The sequence below is a fragment of the Erythranthe guttata genome, chromosome 14 (genome assembly GCF_056151865.1).
Source record: "Erythranthe guttata isolate IM_541 chromosome 14, IM_541, whole genome shotgun sequence".
Classification (NCBI taxonomy): Eukaryota; Viridiplantae; Streptophyta; class Magnoliopsida; order Lamiales; family Phrymaceae; genus Erythranthe; species Erythranthe guttata.
In genome coordinates this window covers 21287806-21306510 of record NC_142546.1, presented here as the reverse complement: position 1 = coordinate 21306510, position 18705 = coordinate 21287806, and the positions used below count along the sequence as shown (strand labels likewise).

At 34.9% G+C, this 18705-nt stretch overlaps 3 protein-coding genes across 3 annotated transcripts; 1 reads left to right on the top strand and 2 right to left on the bottom strand.

The window, feature by feature from the left end:
- Positions 1-609: 609 nt before the first annotated feature.
- Positions 610-2305, bottom strand: LOC105958977 (protein LATERAL ROOT PRIMORDIUM 1). Its single transcript, XM_012982985.2, has 2 exons — positions 1317-2305; positions 610-1242 (listed from the first exon to the last, which is right to left on the bottom strand). The coding sequence occupies exons 1-2, from the start codon at positions 2077-2079 to the stop codon at positions 872-874; spliced, it is 1134 nt and encodes a 377-aa protein (XP_012838439.2). The 5' UTR covers positions 2080-2305; the 3' UTR covers positions 610-871.
- Positions 2306-10967: 8662 nt separating this feature from the next.
- Positions 10968-13386, bottom strand: LOC105958976 (Tetratricopeptide repeat (TPR)-like superfamily protein). The gene has a single exon (XM_012982983.2). The coding sequence runs from the start codon at positions 13373-13375 to the stop codon at positions 11153-11155; it is 2223 nt and encodes a 740-aa protein (XP_012838437.2). The 5' UTR covers positions 13376-13386; the 3' UTR covers positions 10968-11152.
- Positions 13387-14356: 970 nt separating this feature from the next.
- On the top strand, positions 14357-18606 carry LOC105958975 (signal peptide peptidase). The gene is made up of 12 exons (XM_012982982.2): positions 14357-14604; positions 15121-15209; positions 15955-16070; positions 16162-16313; positions 16428-16513; positions 16959-17086; positions 17278-17328; positions 17442-17528; positions 17643-17712; positions 17847-17983; positions 18089-18166; positions 18295-18606. Exons 2-12 carry the CDS (start codon positions 15170-15172, stop codon positions 18376-18378), a joined length of 1029 nt encoding a protein of 342 aa, XP_012838436.2. The 5' UTR covers positions 14357-14604; positions 15121-15169; the 3' UTR covers positions 18379-18606.
- The last annotated feature ends 99 nt before the right edge of the window (positions 18607-18705 follow it).

Below are 18705 nucleotides of genomic sequence, written 5' to 3'. Positions count from 1 at the left end.
TTTTCATCTTGACTTTGTCCTGTAAATAACAAAAATAAATAATAAAAAAAAGCAAACAAAATATAAAATAATTACAATAGCGGAAAGCAGATAATACTAAATTCCTCAAACTTGTAGCAAAATCACATGCAGGTATAATAAAACTTCATCAACATCCATCAAAGGTGCGCACATATGTCAAATAATTGCAGTTAATAAATATATTCATATAAACAAACTAAACACACACACACACTAACTGAGGCACATATTTCATATTTATATGTATGTATATATTGCAAATAGTATTATGTTGACGCCTAAATTAGCAAGACAATAATTGTTTCCTGCTTAGATTCCTGTAATGAAATGGCCATTGATAAGTGAAAGCCACATAAGATAATGGACTCATACATAGGAGATTATGAACACACACACACACACACACACATATATATATACATATTAGCAGAAATATATTCATAGGTTAATCAGCAAATGGACACTTTAACACATATTTCAATTCATAAAATTTTCAGAACTTAAGTACTTATTATGTACACTTCTTGCTCATACTGTAATAACTTGCAAATGTGTTGATAAATAATACAGCAAATATATATATATATATATGTAAAGTGGTTAAATAATATAAGAAGAGGGTTCTAATCTTTGTTCCGAAAATGGTAAATTACTGATCTACCAGAAAATGCAGGAACCAGAAGTGAATATATAAATAAATAAATAAAAAGGGTTAAAAAAGTCTGACGCGTGAAGAAGAAGAATGATCAAGATCCTGTTTAATTTACCCACACTGCCAAAACAGACACTAATTTTATATATATATATATAGCATTTGTCATTTCACCCGACCCGACCCGATTCAATTTGATCAATTTATGGGGTTGCCACCATAACCTGATCCTCCAAGCAACCCGCTACCCGAGGCTGCGGCGTACATGTGATCAGAATGATCTATAACCGCCGCCGTCGTCACATTATTCCTCCCGCCGCCACCACCACTACCACCGGCGGCTGATCCTCCCCCGCCGCCGCCCAAATGCAATTCGGATAGATTGGGGAGCGCGTCCCTTCCTTCGACACCTTGATCGTATAAGAAACCCTTGAATACGTGGCCGCCTATTCTCACCACCGCCTGGTACGCGTACTCGTCTTCGCCGTCGTCGAGTGCGGTTACTCTCACGCACTTGAACACCGCCGGAGCACGCACTTGTCCCGGCAATGATTCTTTATAACTTCCATCTACATTATCGGAGAAAATTGTTATTGCGTTTAATATAAAATAAAATAAAGAAAAAAAAATCATATATTTATACCTTGATGGCTGGAAGTGGTATCGAAGCTTCTAGGGGGAGTGTTGTTGGAGGTGGAGGTGTGGGAAGCGGTTGTGGTTTGAGACGCGCCGCCGAGCCTAGGTTTTTTGGTGCCGGAGTTGGTGGACTGTGATGAGCCTGCCGCGGCGGCGGGGTCGCTGCCGATTAGCTGGCGCTCGCGGCGGCGGGCGGCGGGGACCCATGTGCTCTTGACGTGTGTGGAGCAGTCGTAGCCTCTACTCTTGCAACAAGTCCGACATCTCCGGTGAGGGCAGTCTTTCTTGGCTTGGTTACCGCAGTCTTGACACGTGGCGGTGCCCATTGAGGAAGATGAACCCCCTCCAATTCCACCATTGTTGTTGTTGCTTCCGGTTTCGAGAAGGTTCGTGTGTTCTAGAGACATGGGTTTTAGCAAGTAGGCCGAAGAATTCTGCGCCTGGTTCTGGTGGTGCTGCCACAGCTGCATCCCTCCCCCACCGCCGCCGCCGCGGTTGCGCGCGTTGTTGAGCAGTTCTTCATCCGCAGCAGCACCACCGGAGATATTCGTCTGCGGAATACAAGGGGTGGCTGTGAGGAGAGGGATCACACCAACCCCAAGTGAATGATGGTCGAAGTTGATCGTGGCTGCGCCGCCACCACCACCACCACCGGCGGCGGTCTCCGAGTGGTGGTGGTGCTGGAAGGAAGAAGCCGGCGCGACGAAGAAGAATTCAGGAGGAAGGCCGCAGTTCATGTGCCTGGAGGCAGCAGCCGCGGAAGACCACATCCCAGCCGCGTTAGGTCCACCACCACCACCAGCGTTGCCGCCGCCGGCAGCGGCGGAGGGCCCCGCATTGAAACCTAGAGATAAGTCCCCCGCGGAGGCCGAAGATGAAGCCACCCAATCCGCAAACGCACCGGAATCCGAAGTCAGCCTCCGACTAGTAGCCACAACTGCAGATTCTATAGAATCTCTGATAATAAATAATAATAAATCTTCACAGCAAGAACAACAACATCAATACATACAAAATACATACACACAGAGTTCACAAGTGTCTCTGTCAAGATTCGTCGCTACTTTCCAAATCTTGAAAAATCTAAGAGAGAGTCGTCGTTTTATTAATATATATATATATATATATATATATATATATTATCCGAGAAGAAGAAAAGAAAAAAAAAAAGTGGGGTCTCTGAAATTCTTCGGAGCAGAAGAAGATTTACAAGACAGAGAAATAAAGATAGAGAGAGAACTGTAGAGAGAGAGAGAGAGGTTAGTGGTGGGTGGGTGATCTGTTCTTGTTTGCAGCTTCTACTACATATTTGACTGCAAGTTATTGTCGCTTTGGCTTTTTTGATGAAAAAAGTTTCTCTGCCATAGTTACACTACTGCACTACTCAGCTTCTTCTTCCCATGCCAGTACCACAAAACACACACACACACTCACACAGAAGAGAGAGAAAAGAGAGAGAGAGAGAGAGAGAGAGAGAGGAGATTTGTAGCAAATATCAAATTAGGAGAGGAGACCCCCACATGAGAATTCATTCACATATACATAAATACTATAGAGAGAGAGAGAGAGAGAGGGGGTTTGGTTGAGTATTTTGTGCTGCTGGTTTAGTTGGTGTGGAACTTTCTCTCTCATCAGAAAGTGAAAATGAAGGGTGTTTCCTCACAACCTCTCACATAGATAATGGTCTGTGATTATTAATTATTATTATTATTGGAGAGAGAATATAACAAAGAAAGCAAAGCACCTAAAGTGTGTGTGTGTGTCACAAAGAAGAATGAATGTGTGTGTATGTGTGTGTATCTATCTCTCTGTGTGTGTGAGAGAGAGAGAGAGAGAAAGAGATGGGGACTTTGGTTTTGTAGGTCAAGTTCTTTTGATGTAGCCCTAAACTCTAAACTCACATGCCAAAACTCTTTTCTATTAATTAGTTTATTATTATTATTATCCATACTTTTTTCCCAATAAGATAGCATTGGGATACATAATTCAAATTTTAAATTCACTTCATACTTCATAGCTATTGGAATGGAATTTCCATAAATTAATAAATTTGTTTAAATAATATTTTTTTTTGGGCCACGGTTCGGTAAGAATCTATTTAATTATTAGTTAGATAAGTTAATTTCACTAAATTAATAGATTTACTAATTTCAAATTGTATTAATCAATTTATCGAGGTTTAACTATAAATGCATTTTCATTTAAAATAAATACAAATTTTTCAAATAACATTATAAAATATTGGAATTTTTTTATTTTTTAATTTATGAAAATAAATGATTGTTTCAATTTCTTTTGCTTTACTTTAAAACTACTAATTTCTAAAATAACCCTTAACTATACTTTCGTTGAAACAAATCATATACAGTTAAACCTCTATAAATTAATACAGTCGGGATTATAGGAATTCTATTAATTTAGCGAATTATTAAATTATCGAATTAATAATTTAATCACGTTTTCACTGAGTCAGGACCGAGAGAAAATGTGTAAAAATATCACCGCTATATTGTGAAGGCTTAATCTTTTATCGAGTATTAATTTATCGAGGTTCTACTGTAGTTTGATAAGGTAATACAAGATTAAGTCTTCACAATATAGCGGTGATATTTTTACACATTTTGCATTCACTTTCTTTAAACTAGTATGAACCCTCATGCCTCGTTTGGTTGGGAGATTAACTATCATTAACTAAATAATTGAACATTGTTTCATGTTTGGCATCTTCAATAATTGATCGGGTCGACTAGCATATATTATATTATCATAATTTATCTTACTTTTTATATAATTTTTTCATCGAATGTCTTGAGATCCAATAAAATAATTAGGGTTTCATCATATTATTTGATTTCATCAACTAATATTTTTTAACAACCAAACAAGGCATATTAAACTATGATTATCATACGGCAATTGGCAACCACACCCATATATTTGAAATTTTGCTTTCCATCTCCTTTGTGTTATAGTCTTTGACAATCAAACCCTCAAATATTTCAAAATACGACATTCACCTCTCATAAACTATACCAATTTTACAACTAAAACCCTCCTATTTTTTCCAATAATATTTACCCTTGATATCAATAGTAAAAAAAAAACCAAAAAATAGAGGTAAAAATTGGAATGGTCAAACCAAATTTAGTAATTTCTTAAAGAATATATCTTTTTAACTAAAAAAAATTATGATTTCAAATTTTATAATTGAGAAATTTTATTTTGACTTCGAACTCAGAAATTTATAATTTTGATTTTGATCCAATTTTATTTTCTAGTTTTCATTCCATTTCTTTAAAACTCATAATGGGTATTATTTTTTTTTTTTACTTTAAAAAGTGATTTGCGTGTTTTATGACAATGGTAAAAAAAAGTTACTCTTCAAATTTTCATACCTAGTTATAGTAAAAATAAAATAAAATAAAATCGACAAGCATACAAGCTAAAAGAATTAATTAATTATGGTGTGTGTTAACTAATATTTATAATACTCTATGTTTTAACAATTGGAGTAAAAGCATTAGTTCGAATGGTGAGGTGAATTTGTATATAAACATTAAAACTAGGGGTGAGAAGAAAAAAAACCCGAAAAGACGCAATAATTTGACAAAATAAAAGTAAGAGTCCGAGTCTTTTTGAACCTTTTTGAATAGCAAACCGTATGCACATCTCATTATTTTAGAAAACCGAATTATTTGATTCATGTATGGAGCAAGTATGAATAACCGAATCGAAATTATAAAATGACTTATACATTATTTTACCCTAAAGTTTAACTTTATGTCTTTCAATTACCGGTCTCTCTGTAAGCATTTCTAAATAAATTGAGACACTAGTATTTTAATCAATTAAAAAAATTGAGTATAATACATCATCTATATTATGTTTAGTCTATAAAATTAAAGATTCTTTATTTTCATTATAATTAGGTAGTTTGTTAAAGTAATTGTGTAAATTTAATATATGGTTAGAACCAGAAACATAACCAAAATCGAATTGGTAAAAAACCCAAAACTTAATAAAATTGTACCAATGTACATGTTTTCAATCTTGTAGAAATCGATACGTATATTTGGTTCAAGTTCAATTTCAGCCAAAAATCGAGGCGAACCGAGCCATGCACAATCATAATTAAAACTTATGGGAAACCACATTTGTTGGTTATAACAAAAAATGGAAATATGACACATGAAATATTTCGATTTTTTTCCCTATAAAATCAAGACAAATAGGCTATCCCGTGAACAAAATGTCAATTCCAAATTAATTAAATCTCCAATAATTGTTTATAATTTTATATTCACATTCTTTCAATTTACCTAACCAAATATAGTTTTAGAAGTCGCCATCACACGTTAAATCCAATTGTCAATTGTACCACCGCCCATGCCCTGCTAAGAGTTGACTATTGTTACACACTGTAAAAATGGAGTATGATGCACACCTTCATTAATTCTGCAAATTTACTTATAAAAGCAAATAATAAATAAAATAAATTGATTTTTTTGTAATTTCCCAATCCCTATGCATTGAGACCTGTGTTAATCCCACTGTCTGGTTTCAATCATCGATGCATTATTGTTACTGCGCAAAAAAAAATTTAAAATTAAAATGTGTACACAAACATGAATTCTCTTTGCTACATTTATTACATCCTCCAAAGTACCTATATATGTATCTATGTATTCTTCTCAAATTGGTAAAATTAATATGTTACTAATTACTTAATATTCAATTTTAATTTACCGAATGGAATTAAGTTTCCATTTGTAATTTCTACACTAGATTAATAATAGTTATGACATTAAATACAAGACTACAATTTTCCACTATATGAATTTTTTTCTTTTTAGAAGAACGACATACAATGAGGGTGGCTGAACCTGCTGCTACCTGTCTATAGATCAAGAATCAATGAGGGTAATATGCTAAAACTCGAAAAACGGCTTAATTAATAACTACCAAGAAATAAAAATCTATATAAAAAGAAAAAGAATAATACGGGCGAAACAGATAACCCAAACTAAAGATAAGACATATGAATGAAAATCTCACAGAAAGAATGAGAAAATTTAGAGAGTTTGTTCATCTCGCCATAAGAGGCGATGGCATTTACAGTTTCACCAAAGCTGGGGAGAATAAATACAACGGATGCAAAATATGTGACACCATGTGACAAACAGATTACAACTCAGTCCCAAACAGACTATGACCACACATCCTTGTCCAACATAGAATAAACGAGAACTTCATAATATAAAAAAAACTACTAAAATACACAAAAAAGAATTCCACTAGATTAATAGTTATAGGATGTAACATGGTTCCTACACTTTTTATTCGAGGTCCACTAATCATTACTTGGAAAGGTTATGTAAAGTAATTAGCACTAATCACTTCCATGAATGCCTAAACAAATTAATTAAACTTGTGGGAAATAAAAACAATACCCAATAAAAACATTGTCGTTTCTAAAGTGGGGAAGGTAGGGGCCGGGGGGCCGGCCATGGCCCCCTCAAATTTTAATATGTGTGTATAATTTATTGTATGTTTGTACTGAGCAATTATACTTTCTAATAATTTAATTTTATAACTAGTGAATTTAAATAAAATATTAAGTATTTTTCATATAAAAAAATAACTAGTGAATTTAACAAACAGAATAAGAAAACTATGAATTGTGACTTCACCTATATATTTATTAACTCCACCAATTTTACTATCTACTGAGCCAAAATTCAAATAATACAAACAAAAGTCATACGTTTTTCTTTTTCTGTGTTCCACTTTTATCAAAAAAAAAAACAATCCTTATATTATTTTCGGTGCGCTCGTCTCGAACTCCTGAAATTTTAAGCTTTACCCAGTGACAATATTCCTAGACTTGTCACTCTTGGAATCATCGTTGTCCTCATTGATGTATTTTATGTTATTTTTATTTAAATTTAATTAATGTATATTATCTTCCTACTAGTGATGAAATCCTAACTCCACCAGGAGACTAGACAATGTGTTAACCATTTTATTTATTTTGTTCAAAGTGGTATTCTTGTTATTAGTAACACTTTTTGTTTTTATTTATAGACCAATAATTTGGAATTAAAATATGAATAAAAAATGAGTAAAAAAAACATTGGGAGAGAAGGTACAAGTACAAATGTCACTTCCCCAATTAGATTTTATTTTCCTGCATGCCCATATAATTGTCATTCATTCATCCCCGTGCACAAACCATCTAATTATTTCAAACTGGACTTAGGTACATAAATTATTGTAACTCTAGTGTTTGTTGTTACCTCTATGGTTTTATTCCATCAGATTATATTCCTATACAATTTTTTTTATTATTATTATATTTTTATTTTACTGAGCATGTCGAATATAAGTCAACAACTGAACTTAAAAAACATGAATTATCTTTTACAGCTGTCTCATTATGAGTGGATTATAAACCAACAAATAAATTAAAATTAACCATGTATATTATGAAATATGAGAGAATATTCATTAAAATACTACAAAAAAGAAAAGGATGCAAGAATAGTATGTAATTAAAAATAAATAAATAAATAAAAAGAAGGGGAGAATAAATAATAATTACAAGAGAAATAAAATAATGAGATGTAAACTTTTCTCAAGAAAGAAAGCGGCGGTCTTGGAGAAAGAAAACAACTTTTTTTTCTGAATTCATGTCTCCCTGTGGGGCCATGGCCCCCATCTCCCACTCGCACATTTTCTTTCATTTATTAATAAAAAAAACTAATAATCTCAAAATAAAATATAATAATAGTAATCACCTACAATCGCACTTACGTGAACCCGTTCACTGACACTCCGTACCACGCGCTGTAACTCCCACGTGACTCTCAAATTCAGATCAGTCCACGTACTCATCCAACAATTGTATTTAAATTTGTGAAATAAGATGTATTTTCCTCAAATTACTAAAAATACCCTCATATTTCGAATAATTACAGTTATCTATTCAATTATGAATGTTTTTACACGACCATCCTTATAGTGCCAAATCCAATAGAATCTTATATATTTGTTGGAATGTTTTCAAGTTTGTACACGTTTTATGCAAAAATACAGTTTCTAATGCACCACAGTCAGATATTTACAAGCCAAGAGACACATCTTGTGATCATCTTATTTAAAAAAAGAAGCTCGAATTAAATAAAACAAATACAAACTTCAGAATATTCCACTACAAAGATAGACGTGTAAAAAATTTATAGTTGTCAGGGATGGTTATAATTACATAAACATGAATAGTTTTTTTCGTAATTTGAGCTTAACTCCAAAAAATATCACAATGCAATTAAAAAAAAGGGAGGCGCGTGGAGTGAAAGTCCAGGTGTAAGGTAGGTGGAGTCAAATCAAAAAAATCTAGGGTTTAGGATTTAGTAGTAGAGGAGAAGAAGTGAGTTACAGCGGAGATCTAGTTATACAGTCTACACACACCTACAAAAGGAGGCTAACATATACATACACTATAGAATACATATATATATATAGATACATATATATATAGGGGTGGAGTAGTAGTACGGCAAATTGTCAGTGACATTGCTTTTGTGTTCTTATTTTCCCTTATTCGCGAATTACAAGGTTCTCCTCGAGCCCACCGCTCTTCTTCTCTCTCTCTCTACACTGTATCTATCTTTTTTGTATTTACTGTATTCTACTTTCTATTTTTAAATATTTTGTTTAAAGTTAATGTTCATCAACTAACATAATCATGATCTTATTATTATTTCATTTATCAGTTATTTATAGTGGGATAAACTTCATATGATAATAGCGAGGGGATCTCGACTCTTGGGTTGTTCTATCGACATTTGAGCAGCAATGAGTGGATACATCCTCTCGACTACGTCTCACACGTGAAAAAATCAACTATTTTATAGTCTAACAAGTGTATATCTATCCTTGCGGGCTCGTAGATTATTGGGTGCTTAATTGACATTGGAGCGGCAATGAGTGAATCCATCCTCTCGACTACCTTAGATATGTGACAATAATATTCCACATTCTCTACTTTTATGGGCTCAACAACTCTTGTCCGAAGAGCTGGTAGTTTCATGCCAGTTCATGAATCTTTTAATGTCATTACAGTAAGTGTCGGAATACTACTAGGTTAATTTCAGATTTTATCTTGTATAAAAATTTTAATTTCACAAGTTGAAGTGACTCGCGAAAATGTTCTGATGATCGTCCTCAGGAATTAAATCACTAAATCATAAGCAATATGAACAAATGGTTAATTAATCACCAAAACAATATATACCTTGTGAGGTGATCAATGGCATCTCACATTTATAGATGAGATAGAATGTGAATTTGTTATTAAAAAAACCAAAAAAAAAAAAAAAAAAAAAAAGCAAAGTGATCTAATTGGGTTTAGCCCTCTTAAGCTAGTTGGGCCAAAATCCAATTAAACACACATGCATCAAATACAAACCTTAATTCAATAATTTCTTTAATCATAACATTTGTCTTTTATCAATTTATTCAGGAAATATGGTTGAAATTCATTTCTCTTTCAAATTCAATGGATTGAGTTTGACGACACACAAATTAAGCCAATTTCTTATTATTATTACTGATCAAAAAAAAAAAAAAAAAAAGCCAATTTCTTATTTAATAATATATAAATAAAAGGTACAAATATTATTATATTAAATAATATAAAGCCAATGAATGGATGATATGGAGGACAAGATAACGTGACAACCGTATCTATACGTCCCGCGATTTCCTCCGCCGTACACTTTGTCTCCTTCCTCCGCCACCCCCACCACCACCTCTCCTTTCCCGTCGTTGCTTCCAATATTTCAACAACCCTTCCATTTGCAATTTGCATTACAATTTGATAGCTCAATTTCTCTAATTTTTAAATATTTACCTTCATCTCCTCGATAAGCCCGAGCCCAAGCCCAAGTTAAATTAAATTACCCATGAGGTATAGTCAAATTACGAAAATATCCATATTGTTTGGGTAATTATAGTCATCCCCTCGAATATGTATTATCTTACGCAAATACCCCTTCAAAGGTAAATTTTGGGATGTTAAATCGGTAAAACCGAACACGAAATTTCGGTACGCCAGCATTTCATACCATTTACCGAACTGAATACACAATTTGGTTTCGGTAAATAACCGAATTACATAAATTTTATGTAAAAATATTTAAAAGGAGGGGGTGGCTGTAATTACCCAAACAATAAGGGTTTTTTCGTAATTTGTCCATATCGCAGGAGGTGGGCGTAATTTGCTCAATAAAAAATAAAGGTAAATCACAGCTACTTCATTGATATAGATATAAAGTCAAATTACGAAAAATCTTTCATTTAGAATAATTACAACCGCCCCTTCATTTATGAATCGTCTTACACGCCCACCCTTACATTGTCAAATTTAACGGAATCTTTTAGATTATGTGAAATATTTTTTTAGTTTGGATCCGTTTAATCCCATTCCAGTTCCACATTTTGAAACAAGATGATCATAAGATACGAATCTCTTAGCTTGTAAATATCAGATTGTTGTGCATATGAAACTGTTTTTATGTTTACAGCGACTACATACCACAAAACATTCCACGTAATCTTTAAGATTCCGTTAAATTTGACGAACTAATTGCTAGTTACATTCCAAGAATGGCCTATCAATCTTTACTTACACATCCAAGAAGAATATACAACAAAATCAAGTAATGTTCCATCAAAACTTTTCCCCAGTATATATTTTATTGCTCGATACATCAACCTCTCGAACACCTGCGGAATTACAAACATCGAACACATAAAATCGAATACAAGCACAACAATTCGAAACTAAAACTTATCGTCCGGCACAAAACCCCTCCTCAGCATTTCATCATGGAACCGAAAAGCTTCCTTTAAATTTTCCTGCGACACAAATCCATTGATCAACGAAGTAAACGTAGATCTATCGGGACTAATTCCCCCCTTAATCATCTTTCTGTATATCGTATCCGCTTCTTGCATTCTACCGAGCTTGCAAAACTGGTCCAGAATAACATTATACGTAACCGAATCGGGCACAAGATTTTCTTTCTCCATTCGATTCACCAAGTCAAAGGCCAAGTCAACATTCTCCTCTTTCATAAATCCATGTATCAACGTGTTGTAAGTAACGCAATCGGGATGAACACCTCTCGATTTCATCTTACTCAGAAACTCGAATCCCTTATCCAGCTCACCATTCCTGCAGTACCCCTTCACAAGAGAATTGCAAATTACGATATTGGGCTCGATGCCTTTATCGACCATCTCGTTCCATAATTTAAACGCATCCGGTAAATAACCACCGTTGCAGAATCCATTCATTAGAGTACCGTACGTTATATAATTAGGATTTATCTTTTTAGAAATCATATCATCCCTCAAATTTATAGCTCTTCCCATTTCACCTACTCTGCAAAATCCATCGATTAATGTATTATACGTAACCGCATCGGGCTTGAGATTTCTTTGAAGCATAGATTCAAACAAGTCCAATGCTCTATCCATATCACCCTTTTTGCAGTACCCGTTTATTAGGGTTGTGTAAGTGCAAAAATCGGGAAAAACGCCCCTTTCAACCATCTCGTTGAAAAGGGCATCCGCCTCACAAAGCATATGCTCTTTGCATAAGCCGTTCAAAAGAGTGTTGTAAGTCACCACGTCCAGCTGGCAGCCACGTGTCACCATTTCGTCACGCACGTTCATAGCCTCCGCAATAGCACCGTGCCTGCTGAATCCACCAATCAGAATGGTGTAGACGATTTTGTCGGGTATTAGCCCTTTGCTCTGCATATCCTTGTAATAACCTATCATACGACCAAGATCTCCAATTCTTGAAAAATACCCGATAACCGAACTGTAACTAATCAAATCCGGCGTCACACCGTTCGATAGCATTTCATTAAAAATTGCCTCGGCTTCTACCAAATTATCTTTTCTGCAACACTCAACTAGCAACGAGTTGTAAGTGGACGTATCAGGACAAAGCCCGTTCTGCACCATCTCGTTTAAAACTCCCTTGGCTCTCGCGTAGTGCCCGTTTTTGCACAAACCGTTGACTATCGAATTGTAAGTCAAAAGACTAGGTTCCAAATTCTTATCACGCATCAACCTCATCGTTTCTAAACCCTCTTCGATATTCCCTTCACGAGAATAAGCGTTGATCAAAGTATTGTACGTCACTATATCGGCAAAGATCCCTCTTTCCTCCATTTCGGTTAAAAACCCCTTTGCTCTCTCAATCTTACCATCCTTGCAGAACACATTCACCATGATGTTGAGTGTGTAAGCATTCAAATCGGTTCTTCTTGTGATCATTTCATCGAACACCTCTCGTGCCAAATCGACCCACCCGATTCTACCAAGTCCACCTAGAAGACTATTACACGCATTGATGGATACATCAATGTTCCGTAAATCCAACAAACGAAAGGCTTCAACCGCCTCCCGAAACTTCCTAGCTTGAACGTAAGTCCTAACGAACAAATCGAAAACGTATAAATTCGACCCACATTTCGCGTAAGTGCCGAATAACGAATCGACGATCTCAATTCGAGAAGCTCCGCTCCTCCTAATCATCCTCAGAATCAAAGACTGCGCATCGGATATTCTTTTACTGCTCACCAACACGTGTACCGCGCCGCTCAATGATAGGGACGAATGCTTGAAATTGGGATAGTTTAACGCAACTAAATCGATGAATTTCTGACCAGTATGAACATCGTTGCGACATTGGCATAGAACTTGGGTGTATGTTGATGGGTTCAGCTGGTAAAATAAATGGGTGTTGATCGACTGACCTCTTTTTAGAGCCCATAAAATCTTTTCTACCAAAAATGAATCCGAAGAAAGGGATTGCTGCGAATTGGTGGATGAGCAGCTAATTGGGATTTGTGAAGAAAAACTGCGTCTTGGCAGGGAGAATTTCTTGCAGTGGAGAAATGGTTGCTTTGCCGCCATTGACGAGCGTAGAGAGAGAGAGAGTGAGGTCATATTTTTCTTTTTACGAGCTATCATAATGCCTGCATTCATAAATCGCGTTTTTCATTTAAGCACTTTTAGTACATATCCATTTTATTTTTAAAAAACAATAATACTTTTATATTTCATTTATCTTCTAATTAAATAAATATTAGGGAAAATTACACCAACACCCCTGAGGTATGTTAAAATAACTTTAAGGTCCTTGTAGTATTGTAATTACATCTACATTCCTAAAACTATTACCGGAGCCAAGATTTCAAGTCATGAGGACCGATATGCACTATATTTGTTTTCCACGGGGCCGTTAATGCTAGCATAGACTTAAAATTATAAATCCTACTTAAAATAATAAGGATCTAAGAAGTATTAGGGGAGTCATGTCGCCCCTAATTCTATGTTGTTTCCACCATTGCCTGAAACTAATAGTCCGTTAGAACCACAAAACTTTGTTTGGTTGCCAAGATAAGATAGCAAAGATAAAATTAAATAATCTAATGAAGCCAATTGTATTATTGGACCTTGGAAGATCCAATTAAAAAACATAATATTTGCGGGTGCCCCGACAAGTTGTTGGGATACCAGACATCAAACAAAGTCTCATTATTTAATTAATCATAGCTAATCTCTCCAACGAAACGAGGTCTAACGAAATAACTTATCCAATGCATATTCCGTTAGGGTTTCTAACAATGTTTCAGGGGTCATTGTAATTAGTGATACTACAAGGACCTTAAAGTGAGTTTAACATACCTAAGGGTTGTAGGTGTAATTTATTCTTAATAAATATTAAGATAATAAAATAAAGCGTGACAAGGCACAAGGATCCTTCATAAGATATTTTCCGGAATCCGACGTGGCGATATATGATTGGCCCAATGCTCCTCACGGGACGTGGCTCCGCCGGGCAGCAACCCCTGCAGTATGTTATCCTGCGGTTCGTGAATACGCCTCGGAGTGGTTGTACGTTCGACTGACTTATAGAAAGTAGACATTCTGGTCAAAAGGTACAACCTTGACGTCATAATTGCTGCGATTTTATAAATCTCCAAAAATGCCTATTTATTAAAATGAAAAAATTCTACCCCTTTTCTTCTGAGCGTAATAACTAAAACCCTTTTCTCTCTCTCCCTCTCTCTCTCTCTCTCTCTCTCTCTCTCTCTGAAAGTGTGTGAGAAATTACACACACTGAAGGTGTCCCCGATCTGTGTGTTCGGAATTGAAGATTGGGATACGGGCAGAGAGGAAAAGGAACCCTATTAGTTTCTTCTCGCTTGAAGGTTTCATCCCCAAATCCCCAATTTTTATCTCGATTTTTTTGTTTGTAATATGTTTGTATCTTTAGATATGAATGTATATGTAGGATTGAACTTTTTAGACAGACTGAAGATTATATATTTATTGTTTGAATTCAGTAATTCGTAAAACTTGCGTGGGTGGTGATTATTGTGTTAATTGGAGAAGATTTTCTTTCGTACGTGATCTTGAGATTTAATCTGCCGGGTTAAGAATTAACTAATTGAATTGCATCATTTGAAAGATTAAATTTTATGGGCTGAATCACTGTATCATGGTAATCTTTTTCGTGATTGTATTTATATTGACAAAATGAAAGCTGAATTGCTTGATTTGAAAGAAGATCAAATTTTATGTGCTGAATCGCTGTTTTCACAATAAGGTTTTTCGATATTCTATGTATCTTGAACAAATGAAGAGTAATGGATCTTGGAAAGATCACAGCTTGATGTGCTAGTTGATTTTTTGTTGTATATTTATCTTGGTCTTTGATGCTGTAGTTTCTTTGGAGAAAAATCAAGGACGCTTCAGAATCTTTTAAAATTCAGAATGAAGAATCACGAGCGTCTCGCTAATTTGGCTCTTGCAGGTATGATCATTTTTCTATTTTTGTGAGTTTGTTTGTTTCAGAACATTTGGTTTGCGCTAGTTTATTGAAAGCTGGGAGTTGTTTGTGGGACACTGTTAGATACATTCTTCTCACCCCTTAATCTCTTGATTATATGCACATGTGGTTTATGTTTGGGGTTATTATGGGAATGTGTATTGAATATTGAATGAAGGTATTGTTTGTTTCGTGGTTTTGTGGGACAAATCAAACTGTTGATTTCATTTTTGCAAGTTTTTGTCAGTCAGTGGTTTCACAGTCTTTTTTAATATTATAATTGTGTTTTTATAACAGAACTGTTATATATACATATTTCGAAAATGGAATAATTTTGTTCTATAGTGAGTCTTATTTTCTTTGCGAAACAAGAAATTGTACGAGGAGGAAAAAATGATGATTATTTATGCTTAAAGAACCTTGTTTCCCTAACCATCATCTGATCATAGCATGGGTCTCGAATTTTTATTGGTGGTCTACATTGTTTATGAATTGTTCTGGACAAATCAATCCCTCAATAGGCACATCAGAATTGTACCACCATAGTTTTGTTAAGATGAAATATACCTCTTGATTTATTTCTGACAAGACCAGAAGTCAATTAGATATCATTCTCCTTGTTCGTGTTTGCTCAGACTTGATGTTGCTTCTGATTTAAATATCTCTCTTGATTTATCATATTGCTCTGTTGTGTCTTCCTTGTGACCATATTCTTTATCATTTACTGCAGCTTTGACCTTTGCCCCACTCGTCGTGAAGGTGGACCCAAATCTAAATGTCATCTTGACGGCTTGTCTAACAGTATATGTTGGTTGCTATCGCTCGGTTAAGGCAACTCCACCTACTGTAAGTTGGGCTTCTAAATGTTTATCCAACAATTAAGCCCTTAGGGATTTTTTTTAACCTTTCGTTGTTTCGTTACTATTGCAATTTTCAGGAGACTATGTCCAACGAACATGCCATGCGGTTTCCATTGGTTGGGAGCGCAATGTTGCTGTCATTGTTTTTGCTTTTCAAATTTCTATCAAAAGACTTGGTTAATGCTGTATTAACGTGCTACTTTTTCGTACTTGGGATTGCTGCTCTTTCGTAAGTTTTTCCATATGGCTGTTATATATTTTATCTAGCTGAGTTTTATTTTATGGGTGATTTTCTTGTACGCATTTGTCCATTAACTTTCCTTATTTCCTGTCAACTTTGTAGGGCAACATTGCTACCTGCAATTAAACGATTCCTGCCCAACCCATGGAATGATAACGTCATTGTATGGCGTTTCCCATATTTTCGGTGTACGTACTCGTGAATTCCTCTGTATCTTATTTCCTTCACATGTTGGTATTCATACTGTTACTTTCTGATTCATCGCTTTGTACTTCTCAAGTTAATCATTTAATTTCACTTGGCATGCCTAGTTCTAGATGAGAGTAAAATAGTCATAAGTTGGTGAGCGGTTTTACCTTTAAAAATTAGTGGTCGATAGTTGGTGGGGTAACAGCATTTCTTTGATTGATAATTTTGAAAGAAATTTTTTTTCCCCTAAAAATGATTTTTTTCTTGGACATCCCATAAAGGAATTGGTAATAAGCATTTCAAATACTAATGTGATAGACAATAATTCTTAACTATCCATTGGAAGTACAGTCGTTCTCCATTGAAGCTTTATGTTTTATTTGCTTGCATTGTATTGCTTGTAATATGGAGAATGATATTTTTCTATATACGTTTGTCACACAGCTTTGGAGGTTGAGTTTACAAAATCGCAAATCATTGCTGCAATTCCTGGGACCTTTTTTTGTGTTTGGTACGCTTCAAAGAAGCATTGGCTAGCTAACAATATCTTGGGACTTGCATTCTGCATTCAGGTTTGTTAGCTGAACGTATTTTATACTGTTTCTTTTTACACCCCCAACTTGCACAAGATTGTGCAAATGGATGGAAAATCGAAATTGTATACCTCGAAATAAGAAGTGAATTGTTCTATTGATCTATGAACTTTAAGAAAAACATTTACGGACATTCTTGTATTCATTTTCCTTTTTAAAAATAATTTCAGGGAATTGAAATGCTTTCACTCGGCTCATTTAAGACTGGTGCTATTCTCTTGGTAAGAATGACATACTTGATTATTTAGTAATTTTAGTCACTGTTAACTATGCATTTTCATGCAACTTTTAATGGATTTTTAGTTAATGCATACTTTTTATGTGCAAATTGCAGGCCGGGCTTTTTGTATATGACATATTCTGGGTCTTCTTTACGCCTGTTATGGTTAGCGTTGCCAAGTCTTTTGATGCTCCGATAAAGGTTTGTGCTCAAGTCTAAAAAGATAAACATATTGATGATGATTTTTCTGTATTTTCCTACTATTCTTATTCTTTCAAATATTATCTAATATAAAGTATGCTTCACTTTCTACAGCTTTTGTTCCCAACATCAGATTCTGCACGTCCATTTTCAATGTTAGGACTTGGTGATATAGTGATTCCTGGTACGAGTAACTGTTGAAATTAAATATTGACGCTCGCTTTTACAATGATTCGTGTAAATAGGCTGATATCTGCATGATTCTTCTTGTTAATTAATAGCCGAATAAATATTTGAAACGTGCTTTTTCTTTTTCAGGAATTTTTGTAGCACTGGCACTGAGATTTGATGTCTCGAGAGGGAAAGAGAGCCAATATTTTAAGAGCGCTTTTGTAGGATATACAGCTGGTTTGGTCGCCACAATCATTGTCATGAACTGGTTTCAAGCTGCACAGGTGAGCAATTTCTTTTCAACACGATCTAATCCGTCCAAATGTACCTATTATTTAGTTATTTATTTTGAGTTTTAATGGTCTAACCTTCTGAAAATCGTGTTCCAGCCTGCACTGTTATATATCGTGCCTGGTGTTATTGGATTTTTGGCTGCACATTGCTTATGGAATGGAGAAGTCAAACCTGTGAGTGACTTTTCAACTCTCTGTAACTGTGAATGATTCGGTTCGACTATATATGTATATAGTTATTCTCATTCATCGTAATTTATTACGAACTTAAATTGAGGGTGTTTTATCTCTCTTAAATGCAGTTGTTGGCATTTGACGAGTCAAAGACGGAAGAAACTAGCTCTGAAGAAACCAGTGAGGCAGATTCAAACAAGAAAGCAGACTGAGAAAAAGATTTGTTGAGAAGAAGAATTTGAAAATTTACTTACAAAAGAAGAGGATAATATGTGAAGGGGTTTTAGGACTAACTTAATTAATGCACCAGAGTTTGTTTTACCAGATTTTTGGTCATTATTAGTAAAATTACTACTAGTAATATTTCTCATTTATGAACCCATATTATATAATACTCTCTCATATATGTCAATGTTACAAAATGGGTTAAATTTGCAGAAGCCATGTTTTAAGTTGGAATTGAAAATAATAACGAAAATAAAAATCCGTCTGAAAATTAACTCGAAGGGTTCATTTAGAACAGTATTGAAGAAACACCC